At 35.8% G+C, this 14807-nt stretch overlaps 1 protein-coding gene across 5 annotated transcripts in view; it reads right to left on the bottom strand.

Moving 5' to 3' along the window:
* Positions 1 to 14807, bottom strand: part of ANKS1B (ankyrin repeat and sterile alpha motif domain containing 1B) — a 1070894-nt gene that overhangs the window by 904259 nt on the left and 151828 nt on the right. For all 5 annotated transcript variants that reach the window (XM_057741211.1, XM_057741212.1, XM_057741213.1 and 2 more), the window contains exon 4: positions 9977 to 10273. In XM_057741211.1, the coding sequence (XP_057597194.1) occupies positions 9977 to 10273 (297 nt within the window). The remainder of the gene's footprint in view (positions 1 to 9976; positions 10274 to 14807) is intronic.

The following is a 14807-nucleotide window of genomic DNA, read 5'->3' as shown; positions in this document are numbered from 1 at the left end:
TAAATCCTCTCTGAAAAAATACACTTTAAACTCAGGCCTCCAAGAGTTCCAAGAGTTAAAGCTCTAAAAAACACAAATTCAAATTTAGAAACCACTGAACATGAAAGAAAATAAGCCACTATGAGTAAGAAATAGTAGAAACAAAAAGGATAAGATCTACAAAAACTTCACGTATTAGAATGGTCAACTATAGAATATAAAATATATATGATCAATAAGATGAAAGATCTAAAAGGGGATATCAAATATAACTAAAGAACAAGAGGCCTGTCAAAACTGACCAGGTGTGAAAAATAGCACTTCTAGAAATGGAAAACATAGTATTTAAAGACAGTTTAATAAAGATACAGCTAGGAAAAAAAAAAAAGTATTGAACAGGGTGGTGGATTTTTTTTAAAGTACATAATGCAATCCAAAGAAACAAGATATTGAAAATATGAAAGACAGGACAGAATAAGATCTGACATAGTCTAATCAGAGTTCTACAAGGAGACAGAGATAAGTAATAGTCAATTGCTAAGAACTTTCGAGAATTGATGAGATACTAGATTTTCATTTCTAGGAATACCAAACAAGATAAATGAAAAGAATACATGCTGGACACATCACAGTGAAACTACAGAACAGCTGAGATAAAGAGAATATCTTAAAAATATCCCAAGGAAAAAACTAAGTGGTCTAAAAATAATAATTAGATCAACAGCTGAATTCCCAGGAAAAACAAGTCAGAAGAAAGCATAATAACATCTTCATGTATCAAGAGGAAATAAATGCCAACCTAGCATTCTATAGCCAATCAAACTATCTTCTAAGATTGAGGGCAAAATAAAGATGTTTTCAAACAGATTTAAAAATCAGTAGTTACCATAGATCCTTATTGAAAGAACTTATGTAAGATTTAATTACAAAAGAAGGACCTAAGATGCACGGAGTAATGTTAAATAAAGAGAATAATTAACATAACACTAAGTCTAAACAAACTAAAAATATAACAATAATATCCACTTTTTGTACTGATTTGGTTTCCCAGATACTCTGATACAGGAGTGGGCACTACAGACACTGAAATGGACTATTCTGGGCAATGAAAACATACAACCTCCACCACAAACAATTCTCCTTCTGGAGGAAGGAGATGTAGAGGACCTGAGTCCAATGGCAGTTTGGCTTTTGGTACTTAGAAAACTTTAAGAAACTCACTTAATATCTCTGAAAATTCATATACCCTGTAAATAAGGAAAATATTAAAAACCAAATAGGGTTATTAGGAAGGTTAAATAAGATAAATATACAAAAAATAAGATTTTTAAAGTGTTTTATAAACCTATAATGTAATACAAGTATTATCATTATTTTTGCTAATAAAAGAGCTATTAGAAAACCTATTTTTAAAAATTACCTTTATATTTTTAAATTACATATATATGCAATATTTATGGACCATATAGGTAATATTATATAACGTTTATTTAACATGTATTTATGAAGCATTCACCACATCTTAGCACCTTTCAGGGGGAAAAAAAACCTCCAGTCACAATTAGTGATGAAAACAACTTAGCGAGAAGAAGTGACATGACATATATCTTAATGCTGAATTGCTGATGAAAGCAAAATAAATTCTCTCTCTGACTAGAAATAGCTATTAAAGGTAAGCCTCGGTAGCACCAAAACTGAAAAGTAATACAAACGGTAGGGAAAGGTAGAGGAGGGAAGAGAATGGGTTTTAGCTTCCTTTCTGGTTTTGGCTGTATGTATTTCCCTGATACATGAAAGCTCAATTATCCATTTAAAGAGATCTTTGTATCTAAAATCTCTAGATGTTTCAAAACGGCTTTTGGCGTTATGTATTCCAAGAGGGCCAAAACAGCAGACAGAAAGGGGATGTGAAGATGTCAGTCTGCCTGCACTGGTTCTCCCTTCCAAATTTAACACTTGAACCATAGCCCTGTAAAGCCTGGAAAAGAGTGACCAGACAGAGGAAGACAATTCTTTATTAAAGGGGAAAATAAACAGAACAATGATGACAAGACAGAAACGGATTCTGAGGATTATTGTAGAGAAAATAGCACAGGTAGTAGGGGAAATAAAAGTTATTGAGAAACAAGACTCGCTACCAAAAGAAGTAACCAGTGAGTAAAGATAAAGTTGACAGAGGAAAAAGAAGAAAAGCCAATGAGAATGGCATTTAACTCAGAAGTAACAACCCCTGATGTGCTGGCTGGTACCAATTAGTCCTATACGCATCTCTTGGGATGAAAGGTAAGAACTTAAAAGATAAGAACATCCTAATCTTTGTAAATGAATAAATGATGTCTAAACAAGTTGAGAGGCAACAGTTCCTTTGTATCCTACATTAGCTAGACTATATCCAGAGTACTGTGTTTAAGTGTGGATACTAAGCTTCACAGGAACATCAACAGATTGGAGTATGTCCAGAGAAGAGCGTTCCAAAACAAGAATCTAGAAAAACATCATATGAAGAAATGTGAAAGTTATACAAAGGTTTAGACTGGGGGTGGAAGTGGCATAAGAGAAACAGGATATGTCTTCAAAAAATTCAGAAATACCATTTCTCCTAAAGAAGACCTCTCCCACTCCTCCTATTTAACTAGGGACTTCTGGCTGCTCTCTTTACTTTTCCTAACTTCCTTCACTCTGTCTCAGAGGAAGCATCCCTTCCCCTCACTAAAGCTAATCTTCCACTTCTGCTCTTTCTGCTTCTTGAATTTTGCTCATGAAGTATCTTCAGCACTTTCTTGCATCTTCAATTTCAGTCTCTTCATTGCATCCTTCCACTCTCCATAAAAATACACACCTTTTCACCATCTACCAAAACAAACAACCAAAGAAACTTCTTGTGAACCTGCTATGATTTCAAGCTTCTATACCATATCTCACTTTTCCTTACTCCACTCTTTATTAAATATCATCTTCCCTTTTGCAGGCAAAATTTTTGTCTATTTTGTTACTGCTATATCCTCTGGCATGCAGTAGGCAATGCCTGGCACAGAGGAGGCACTCCATAAATACATGGTGAATGGATGAACTGATTACATGTACCTGTACTGTTAGCATTCCTTTTGTAACTAACTGCTTCTTTACAGACTTCTTTTCCAGATACTCCCTGAATAGTCTTTATCCAGCTTCTTCTCTCTCACTATAGTCTCTTTCTTGTAAACCCATCTGTTTCCATGGATTCATCTCTCACTTCTCTGAGCTAGCATCATTTAAGTGGCACATGCTAAGAGAGACTTTCCCAACCCTTCATTCTTAAACACAAGAATCTGTTTTTTTTTCAATTATAGCACTTACTGCAATTTGTAATTTTTGTTTGTTTATATGTTTATTTTCTGTCTTCCTAACAAGGCTCTCAACTCCATGAGAACAGGGGACAAATTTTCTTGCTGATATAGCATGTGCCTGGTATCCTGTCCTCAGAAGGCTGGAGGAGATAATGGTGTCCTGATAGGGAAACTGGATTTCAGCTAAGGGGAAGGACAAGGAGTTGGCTGGGGTGGTAAGTGAGACACGTCAGGGAAGGCATCTCTATTAAGGTGACATTTGAGCAGATACCTGAACAAAGTAGAGGAGGAAGCCACACAGGTTAGTAAGGCAAAGGCCTTGAGGTAGGAGCACACTCAGTGTGTTCCAGCAAGAGCAACGAGGCCACTGTGGCAGAAGCTAAATGAAAAATGGCAAAGAGTAGCAGGAGATAGCTCCAGAGAGAGTGGGACCAGGTCAGATAAGACCCTGTCAAGCCACTGCAAGGAGTTTGGTTTTTGCTCTGAGTGAGCTGGAATACCATTGAAGGTTTTTGAGCAGAAGAGTGATACAACCTGATTTAACTTAATGGGATCATTTATGGCTGCTCTGTTGAAAATAGACTGAAGGAGTCTGTCATGGAATGAATGTTTGCGTTCCCCGCCCCACCCCCAGCCACATTCATATGTTGAATCCATAAACCCCAATGTGACCATATTTGATGATAGGGCCTTTACAGGAGTAATTAAAGTTAAATGAGGTTGTAAGGGCGGGAACCCAATTCCATAGGACTGGTGTCCTTATAAGAGGAGGCAGGAACATCAGAGAGCTCTCGCCTTCTCTCTCCACTTGTGCACAGTAGAAAGTTTGTGTGAGTACACAGCAAGAAGGCAGCCATCTCACCAAGAACCAAATTGGCCAGAATCTTGATCTTGGACTTTCTAGCTTCTGGACTGTGATAAACAATTTTGTGTTCTTTAAGCCACCCAGTCTATGGTATTTTGTTATAGTAGCCCAAGCAGACTAATGCAGAGGCAAAGGAAGAGCACGGAAACCAGTTAGGAGGCAAGAGATAATCAAGACTTGGGCTCTGGTGGTAGTAGCGAAGAGAACAAAAAGTACTGAAATAGTTTGAACACAAAGCCAATAAAATCTGATGAAGAATTAAATGTAAAATGTGAAAGGAACCCTAAAGTTTTGGAGCCAAAAAACTAGAAGGACAGTGCTATCATTTGCTAAAATGGGAAAGAGTGGAAGATGGGCAAATTTGGGGAGAAGGAGTTATGGAGGCTAAATATTCAGTTTTTGAAATTCTGAGTTGGAATGCCCATTAGCATCCAATAGACATGTCCAGCAGACCCCTAATTTGGAGTTTAGGGTAAGGTCCAGGATGAATAAATAAACTTTTCATTGTCAGATAAAGATGTCATTTGAAGCCAAGAGATTGGATGAGGTCAACTAGGAAGTTAGTAAAGACAGAGAAGAAAAGAGGTCTGAGTACTAAGACCATGGAGACTCAGATGCTTAGAGATGAGGAAGATGAGAATGGTTAACCACAGAATAGGGAAGTGATGAATTACAATATGGGTCCCTCCTATTGTATGCTCTCTGCCATATGACACTGCAGCTCTTTTGCACTTATTTAGGTGAAGTATATATCCCTACCCATTGATTTGGAGCTTGGTTTGTAACTTGCTTTAGCCAATGGATGGCAGCTAACATGATGCAAGCACAGGCCCAAAATGTGCTTGCTTGGTTGGGCTTAGGCCATGTCCTGGCTAGTCGCAGGAGGAAGATAATAAACACACGGAACAGAGCTGCCTAGACTAACTTACAGCATGAAATAAAGCTTCCCCAGCTGACCTGTAAACTTATGAATGAGAAAAAATGCTACTGCTTATCACAATGTCTAAGATTTCTGTGCTTATCCTATAGCAGTATTGTGGCAATAGCTTAGAGAAAGTAATAGAGTTACAGAATTCCAATGTAAAGGATTTATTAGGAAGGAATGAAAATAAAGCCTGGCTCAGGAAAGAGAGGTATGACTCTACAAAAGAGGACAGAAAACAGAAAGACTTAATTCTTAAGTAACTACTAGGGATAAGAGGTTGTGAGGCCTTGCAGATCTATCTAGCTGCAATGCTGAAGGGCAGGCAATCAAGATCTTCGGCTTGACCTAAAGTAATACTGAGAAGGAACAGCCAATGAACTACATAAGAACCACAAGAGAGTAATATCTCAGATGTCAAAAGAAAAAAGTGTTTCCAACAAGAGGGAGAGATTAACTTTGTCAATGCTGATGATAAATCAAGTAGGTTGAGGACTAAGAATTGGCTGTGGATCTAACATTATGGCAGTCATTAGTTACCTTCACCAAAGCGGAAAAAAAAGAATTTTAATAGAGTAATAGAGTGGCAATGGTTTCAAGAGAGAATGAAGGAAAGAAATTTGATACAATGAGTAAAAACAAGTCTTTCTAAATATGTTTCCATAAAGAGGATCAGAGAAAGAAGAAGACAGTTAGTGAGAATTTCAGGTTCAAAGGAGAGGGTTTTTTAAAGATGGGAAATATTGCAACATCTTTGTGTCCTTACCAAAATAATGCAGTTAAGAGGGGGAAAACACTGTATTAAACAGGGAATATTTGCCAGAGCAATGTATCCTGAGTACATAAGCGAGGATAGGATCTAGTGCACAAGTAGAGAAGTTAGCCTCAGATACAAACCTAGAAAGTTAATTTAAAGCACCAGGAAGGAAAGCAAATATATACATATTGGCAACTGTGGAAGTGAGAACATGTGATTGCTTCTGTTATCTCAGTGAAATAAAAGCAAAGTCATGATCACAGAGGGATGACAACGAAGGAAGTGTTGAAGCTTGGGGAAAAGAGGAGAAATCTTAAAATAATCATCTAGGGAAGCAGGAAGATTATGAAAATGTAACCTATCCACTTAGGCACATATTTCTCCTGCCACTATAAGCACTTTGAGAGCAAAAACTGTACTCAAGCTTTGCACCTTAACAGCTCCTAGCATGGTTAACTTGTACTCTTTATTATTAATGTTCTGTAATTTTACTTTTGTTTCCTTTTATATTCATATAAAATCCAATTGGCTTAATATTATGTTAGTGCTTTAACTCTGAGTTTTAGTAAGAGAAATACACACTATGTTAGTTAAAGCACTAACATAATATGACACTATCACCTCCTAGTTACTCAAAATTAGCTTTGAAATCCATAAAAATAATTGCTAATTTCAAAAGAATCTTGCCAATTAAACCCTACTTTCTTAATATCTTAATATGATTGATTCTATTTATTAAGAAATCTTTTAATGCTAAAGGATTTTTAAGTAAATATATACTATGAAATTCACCCAAACAAGAATTAAATATTTTGCTCACTAGTTCAAATAGGTGTTAAAATTCAAAACTGCTCAGAGAGAAATGAAGCAGAAAACAAAACTTCTACAAAAAGTACGAACATAAATGCTGCCTTTAAAAATATTTGAAATTAAAAGATCCTCCAAAGCCATCTCTAAATTTTGAAGAATTACTCATAATAACATGAACGTAATTGAAGTCTAAAGGTGTATTACTGTAATTTACCAAACAGGATTACTTTTAATACTGTTAACTCCCAACTGGTTAACAAATTAATGAATATTAAAGCCAATAAAACACTTTTAAGATTATTAACTGGTATTATTCACTCTCATATCAACAAATCTCTACTTCAGATTTAATATTAAAAAATGTTATAGTGAATCTGATGATAAAACAAGGTGACAGTTAATTTGAATAACAATAAAATTAAATATTCACAAAAAACAATAATGAGATGCCAAAAAATGTTTTATATGAACAAAGCAATAATAATAAAAACAAAAAATCAACTAAGGCTAACTATATCTAATGGAAGATTTAAGTCATTGAGATATATTGTAGAAATATGTTGTCAGTTCTACTTCCTAGAAACCTTCAAGATGAAATCATAGAGAGAGCATCAGTGAAAGAGGTATAGCAACCAAAATGTCCACCCTGCTCGGGTAACTGCCCTGATGCTTCTGATTAAGTGTTCATGTAGTGTGAACATACTGTGTCCCTTTCATCTGATTTATGAGTAACAAACCCAAATGCTATCAGGGGCCCAAGTAGAAAAATCTGAAGGAATGAATCACAGAGAGAGGTTGAAATCTTACAAGGTACATACCCCATCCAGAATTGAACATTTTAAAACACTGTTTTAGCCAAATAATGCATATCTGCAAGCTAAATTACACCTAAAATTCAAAGTCTTTTTAGACTTTCAAGGTCTTTTTCAAATGTCACTTTATGAATGTCTTCCCAAGTTCTCCCTCTTTAAATCTATATTTTTCTCACCTATATCTTCATAGCACTTTGTCCTAGCATTTATTTTAATATGTCACGTAATAGGAGTTATTCTTGCAAGTTTTTGTGTCCTCCACCAAATTTTGTGCAGACATCTTTTTTATCTTTAATCTTCCAAAAGCACAAAATTCAGTTTTGCATTAAAAAAAATAGACTTATAAAATTGAATCTGAACTCTTACTTTTTTAGTCACGTTATCTAGCACAAAACGTACACATGTGGCCATGGACATAAAGTGAATTATTGATTTCAAACTGTATAGTTACAGTCCTTGGTTATAATGCAGTCTGTGTAATAAAATTTAGAAATATTCCAGAAGTGTCATGAAAGCAATAAATCTAGATTAGAGAAATTCAACATTTAGGCAATAAACACCTAGCTTATCATTAAGCATACTTTAAAAAAGCAACTTTGTTAGTCACCTATAATAAATAGTAAACGTATCTATCTCATTTCAATACCCCTTTGAGAGCAAAGTTGTTTTTTTTTTTTAATATGAGGGCTAAAAAAAATTCTTGTGCTTATTTTCAAGGCTGCCAAAGTAGAATAAGAAATTTAGAAAGATATTGCAAATATCTAAGCAACTAGATAACACAGGCAAAGGTCTCTAAGGAAAATTCTGATTCAGGGTGTCAGCCTGAAACCTAAGATTGGAAGGCCTAGGATTTTTAAAACTTAAAACAAAACAAAACAAAACAAAACAAAAAAACCCTGAGAGACACAGGACTCAACTTCTCAACAGCTCCTAGAATAATAACCCCACAGTTGAGCACTCATTCCACCTGGAATGTATAGATTGTTTACAAAACTGTCTGCATTTATTTCCTTTAGGTATTCACATCCCTTTCATAATTCACACCCTCTTCTAATTGAAAGGTAGGGTGTTTTCCTACCCCTTGAATTTGGGCGCCTTTGTGATGTACTGCTCAAACATGGCAAAAGAGACAATACCTTTGCTCCAAAGCTAGACCTCAAGAGGCCTCGCATAATCCTCTTTCCCTCTCTCTCTCTCTCTCTCTCTCTCTCTCTCTCTCTCTCTGTCCCTGTCTCTTTCTCTCTCTCTGGGAACCACGTGAACAAAGCCAACGTGGCCTGCTGGATCACGAAGGACACATAGCAGTCTCACCCATTACCCCAGGTAACATCCAGTCACTGCACAACCACTGAACTGATCTACAACTGACCCAAGACACATGAGAGAACCCAGTCAGGACAGAAGAACTACCCAGAGAAGCTAAGACTAAACCATCAACCCCAGAATTATAAACTAAATAAACAGTTATTGTGTTAAGCTGTTAAATTCTGGGATAGTGCAATAGCTTATCAATACATAGGGGAGAAAAGTCATAATCTGACAGGAACCAGAAGGCTCTCTGGAAGGTAACTATGTTGCCAGTGACTTGGGGGACAAAAAAATAGTCATAAAAGGAGAAAATGGTAAGAAAGAAAGAAAGAAAGAGAGAGAGAGAGAGAGAGAGAGAGAAAGGAAGGAAGGAAGGAAGGAAGGAAGGAAGGAAAAGAAAGGGAGGAAGGAAGAAAAGAAGGAAAGAAGGGAAAAAAGAAAAAGAGAAAAAAAAAGCTAACCTTGGAATTAGGGCTAACTTGAGACAGATAACAAAAGCAAGTTGCTTTTCCTTGTGGAGAAACAAAACCTATCCAAATGCTATCTGTCCTTCAAAGCCCAACGCAAATCACACCTCCCAATAAATTTTTTCTTATTGCCCTTAAGCATAGTGATCCTTCTTTATCAGTCATGTATAGAAATACATTATTGTGGAAAGAGGCCCGAACTTTAATCAGTAAGTCTAAATTCACATCCTGGGTTTATGAGCTATGTGTCCTTAGGCAAGTCTGTTATTTAGTCTTTGAATCTGATTCCTCATCTCTGTACTGGAATTTAATAGCTCTCAATCCCATAGGATAGCTGTGAGATTTGTATTCTAAATGTGTCAACATATTAAACACAAAGTACAGCTCAAAAATGTTAAGGTGAATTTCGTTTCATTCATTCATTTATGTGTGCTAGATACTAGGAGAAAGGAAACAATTACTAAGGAGACCTCACACAACTGCCACCTAGTGATAATTTTTCACGTGTATAGCCCTGAAGGTAGAATGAGGTTAGAGATTATGCCTTATATCTCTTCATATTTCCCAACAGTGTGGCGGGGTACTTTGAATTTAGTAGTTATAAAAATACATGTAGACCATTTGACTGATTAAAAAATGGTAAGATTTCTTCCTATAAGTTTTAACATACGTATCTCAAAGCAAAACAAGAGCCCCATTGCTTTTGAAGCATAGTTAAAAGAAGACTCACTTGACAGCTCACATCCATTCCTGCTTCCAGCAGCACCTCAACCACTGCTTTGTGACCATTGCGCGCAGCAAGGTGTAGCGGTGTGTGCTTTCGAGTGTTGCAGCTCATTAAGTTAGGGTGTGCACTGATGATCATTTTGACCACTCTAAGCCGTCCATAGAGGGCTGCCAGATCCAGAGGAGTTTCCAGCTTGCTGTTCCTGATGGTAGGATCAGTGAGCTCTTCCAGGAGAACAGCAACTACTTCTGAGTGGCCATACTGAGCTGCACAGTGTAGGGCAGTTTCATTTTCATTGTTCTGTTAAGACGAAGACATAAAGTATAAGTTTTCAGAAACTAAATCCATTATCAAAATCTAAATATAGTAATTTAAAACCTGAGATGCTCTGAAAATGTAAATTTTAAATTTATCTGTTTTAATAAGCATGCCTAATTTTATATTTGATACTAGTACCTATCATTTATTACACCAAAAATGTTACATTTTATTTTTATCACTTCAATTGAAAAAAATCAAACTTTTCCCTACACTATATAGTATATTTATCATCTCAGCCTACTCTGGATGATAAAACAATGCAGATAAGTAAGTTGAGAGTAGAGAGAAGATTTGAAAAGTCAAAAAGAAGAGTAACGGGGTAAAAAAGCATAGAAAGCACTTCTTACTGCTTCACCTTCCAAAACAAGTATCAGGAGAGGGCATTTGTAGTCCAAACCCAAAGGGAAAACCCATTCCTTGAAGACAGTCAGCAAAAAGTTAAGATCTGACAGATAGGGAATCTAGCTGGAGGTACTGTTTTTTCCAGCATTTTGGGAGCGCCATTCTTATTCTTAGTTTAAATACGTTATCAGAGTCTACATCCTCACAGAGACTGACACCACGGAGGCTTATACTCCCTGATTTTATTATCTGGACAAGTTTTATAAACCTGATTTAAAAATCAATCTTATTACTTTAAACCATGAAAATATGATATAGAAATATGCCTCCTGACCAAACCAAATTCCTTGTTGGTTGAAAAGAGATTCAATCTCATTTTTTAAGATACAGTACATCTTTGAGGAAAAGAAAAGTAAATTATGAAACAATTCTTTGAAGAGTTCCATACCTTTGCAAAGCCCTTAGCCTTGTAAATTATAAGTGCAACATTGAAACTTTTCTATTAGCTCCAATTATCACTGTTCAGATCCCAGGAAAAAAATTACTTCAATCATTCAAGACTTACTCAGGAGAAAATGTTCATAGAGTTTACCCATGATATCTAACACACACTTGGCTTGTCACATCAGGGAAGACCATACTGTACTACCTTTAGAAAAGGCATGGCTGCATACTCATGTCCATACTCATTAGTGGTCTAAAAAAAATCCAATTTGAAATATAGGCTGTGATAAAGCAGTAATAAATAAATGCTAGTATATCTACACTAAACATTTTTAAATTGTTTTGAATTCCTTCTTTTTTACAAGATGAGTGTTCTCCGAAAAATTAGGACACTTCCAGACAATGGGTGGCAGTACGAAACTGGCTAACAAAAACTATTTACCAAAGATCTTATTCCAAAGTAAAACTAATGGAAACCATCTAACGCTAGTTGGATTTGAGTTTTGGTGAATGGCAAGGGAATGTATTTATGAGATAAGGCTCCTCTGGTTTTTGCCCTAATGTTAAAGAAGAAAAGAGGAAGAGAAGGTGGAAGAAAAGGAAAGAGGAAGAAAAGGCAGGAGGGAAATAAATATTCAGAGAAATATAAATTGAAAACATACATAACATCAGAAGAAAGAAAATAATAAACCAGTTGATAAAAGACAGGAAGGATGTGGCAATTATTAAAAACCATAATCAGGGCAGAGTCCACTTCATTTTCAACATTATGTTACCCTAAATTGACCACTATTTCTAGGGCAGTATAAAATGGTGATCTAGATTGAAGTGCTAACGTACTTATTAGCAACAGTATATCACTGTATCTCTCTTAACCTACCTTCCTGTAAAATGAGAATATTAACTTCCCTATAACCTTAGAATACAGCTTATAAATCAAAGGAGATAATATATAGGAAAAAGCCTTATAAACTTTTATTTGTTTGTTTGTTTTTAAGAACTTTTATTGAGATACAGTTAACAGACAATAAACAGCATATATTTAGAGTGTACAATTTGGTGTCCCAATCTCCCAATTCATCTCCCCCCAACCCTCCCTGCTTTCCCCACTTGGTGTCCATGTGTTTGTTCTCTACACCTGTGTCTCTATTTCTGCCTTGCATTTCCTCTTTCATAGTTGTTAGCATTTGCCTTATGTACTGAGGTGCTCCTATATTGGGTGCATATATATTTATAATTGTTAGCTCCTCTTCCTGGATGGATCCCTTGATCTTTATGTAATGTCCTTTCTTGTCTCTTGTAACATGTTTTATTCTAAAGTCTATTTTATCTGATATGAATATTGCTACTCCAGCTTTCTTTTGGTTTTCATTTGCATGGAATATCTTTTTCCATCCCCTCACTTTCCGTCTGTATGTGTCCCTAGGTCTGAAGTGGGTCTCTTGTAGACAGCATATATGTGGGTCTTGTTTTTGTATCCATTCAGCCAGTCTGTGTCTTCTGGTTGGTGCATTTAGTCCATTTACATTCAAGGTAATTATCGATATGTATGTTCCTAGTACCATTTTCTTAATTGTTTTGTTGTTGTTTTTGTAGGTCCTTTTCTTCTCTCATGTTTCCCGCTTAGAGAAGTTCCTTTAGCATTTGTTGTAGGGCTGGTTTGGTGGTGCTGAATTCTCTTAGCTGTTGCTTGTCTGTAAAGCTTTTGATTTCTCCATCGAATCTGAATGAGATCCTTGCTGGGTAGAGTATTCTTTTTTTTTTTTTTTTTTTTTTAATTTTTTTTGGGGGTACACCAAGTTCAATCATCTGTTTTTATACACATAACCCCGTATTGGGTAGAGTATTCTTGGTGGTAGGTTCTTCCCTGTCATCACTTGAAATATATCATGCCACTCCCTTCGGGCTTGCAGAGTTTCTACTGAGAAATCAGCTGTTAACCTTATGGGAGTTCCCTTGTACGTTATTGGTTGTTTTTCCCTTGTTGCTTTTAATAATATTTCTCTGTCTTTAATTTTTGTCATTTGACTACTATATGTCTTGGCATGTTTCTCCTTGGATTTATCCTCCCTGGGACTCTCTGCGCTTCCTGCACTTGGGTAGCTATTTCCTTTCCCATGTTAGGGAAGTTTTCAACTATAATCTCTTCCAATATTTTCTCAGGTCCTTTCTCTCTCTCATCTCCTTCTGGGACCCCTATAATGAGAATGTTGGTGCATTTAACATTGTCCCAGAGGTCTCTTAGGCTGTCTTCAGTTCTTTTCATTCTATTTTCTTTATTCTTTTCCACATCAGTGATTATCACCATTCTGTCTTCCAGGTTACTTATTTGCCCTTCTGCCTCAGTTACTCTGCTGTTGGTTCCTCCTAGTGTATTGTTCATTTCCGTTATTGTGTTGCATATCTCTGTTTGTTTGTTCTTTAATTCTTCTAGGTCTTTGGTAAACTTTTCAATCTTCGCATCCAGTCTTTTTTCAAAGTCCTGGATCATCTTCACTATCATTATTCTGAATTCTTTTTCTGGAAGGGTGCCTATCTCCTCTTCATTTAGTTGTTTTTCTGGAGTTTTAGCTTGTCCCTTCATCTGGTACAAAGTCCTCTGCTTTTTCATTTTCTCTATCTTTCTGTGGCTGTGGTTTTCAGTTCCACAAGACGAAATACTGCTGATACTGCTTGATACTGCTATCTGCCCTCTTGTGGAGGAAGCTATCATAAACTTTATTAAAACATAAGACAATTATTTTTAAAGAAAGCTGTATTAGAAACCAAAGATAGCATTCAGAAATCAGAATGAAACCCTGACAATTGTGCATAATTTTAACATCATAACATAGTGTATTACTGGTTAAAAGCTTGGACTTTGGATCAGAAAAACCTGAGTTCAAATACTGGCTGCATTTCTTAGTAGCTGTGATATCACGGCAAGTTAGTTAATCTCTCTAAGGTAGTTTTCCCACATATAAGGTACGAACAGTAACTAATACCTACCTCATCAGGCTGTGGTAAAGCTTAGAAAGATAATGTGATGAAGTACTCTGCATAATGCCTGGCATATAGTAAACACTCCATAAGTGATAGGATTCATCACTTACAATACCAATGTGCTATTGCAGAGGGCTCTGGAATTACAGAGATCTGAATACAAGTCTCAGTTTAAGTCACTCAGTAATGCATGAACTTAGAAGAGTTACTCAGTTTTACTCAGCCTGATTTCCCATCTATAAAATGAAAGTGATAAAAATCACTTCAGAAGATTGTGAGAACTAATTAAATAACATATTGTAGGTAAAAGTGCTTAGCATAATGCCTGGTTATTATAAGTCTCAATAAATGTTCATTACCACTTTCATTCCTGCCCTCTATTGCTTAAATAATTAAGGCTTATAATTAATTAGCATATTTCTGTCCCATTCATGGGGGAAAAAAAAATGAAGCTAAAATCAAAATTTACCTATGAAAACAAAATTCCTACATCAGAAACTTTTAGAAGAAATGACATTGAATGAGAGAACTATGTGAACACTAAAGCAGTATATACATAGTAACAAACAAAAATACTGAAAGCATGGTATTAAAAATCTCAAGAAACTTCAACTCGTTTCCAATGAAACCACAACATAAAGCAATAGAAGTGAAAAAAGAAATCTGAAGTCCAATCACCTCAAAAAAACATTTTTATATTTAAATTGATTTATTCAACACCACAGAAAATAACTGTTTCTCTTTA

This window comes from Hippopotamus amphibius, chromosome 7 (assembly GCF_030028045.1).
Source record: "Hippopotamus amphibius kiboko isolate mHipAmp2 chromosome 7, mHipAmp2.hap2, whole genome shotgun sequence".
NCBI lineage: Eukaryota > Metazoa > Chordata > Mammalia > Artiodactyla > Hippopotamidae > Hippopotamus > Hippopotamus amphibius.
This window is presented reverse-complemented; position numbering and strand designations above follow the sequence as displayed.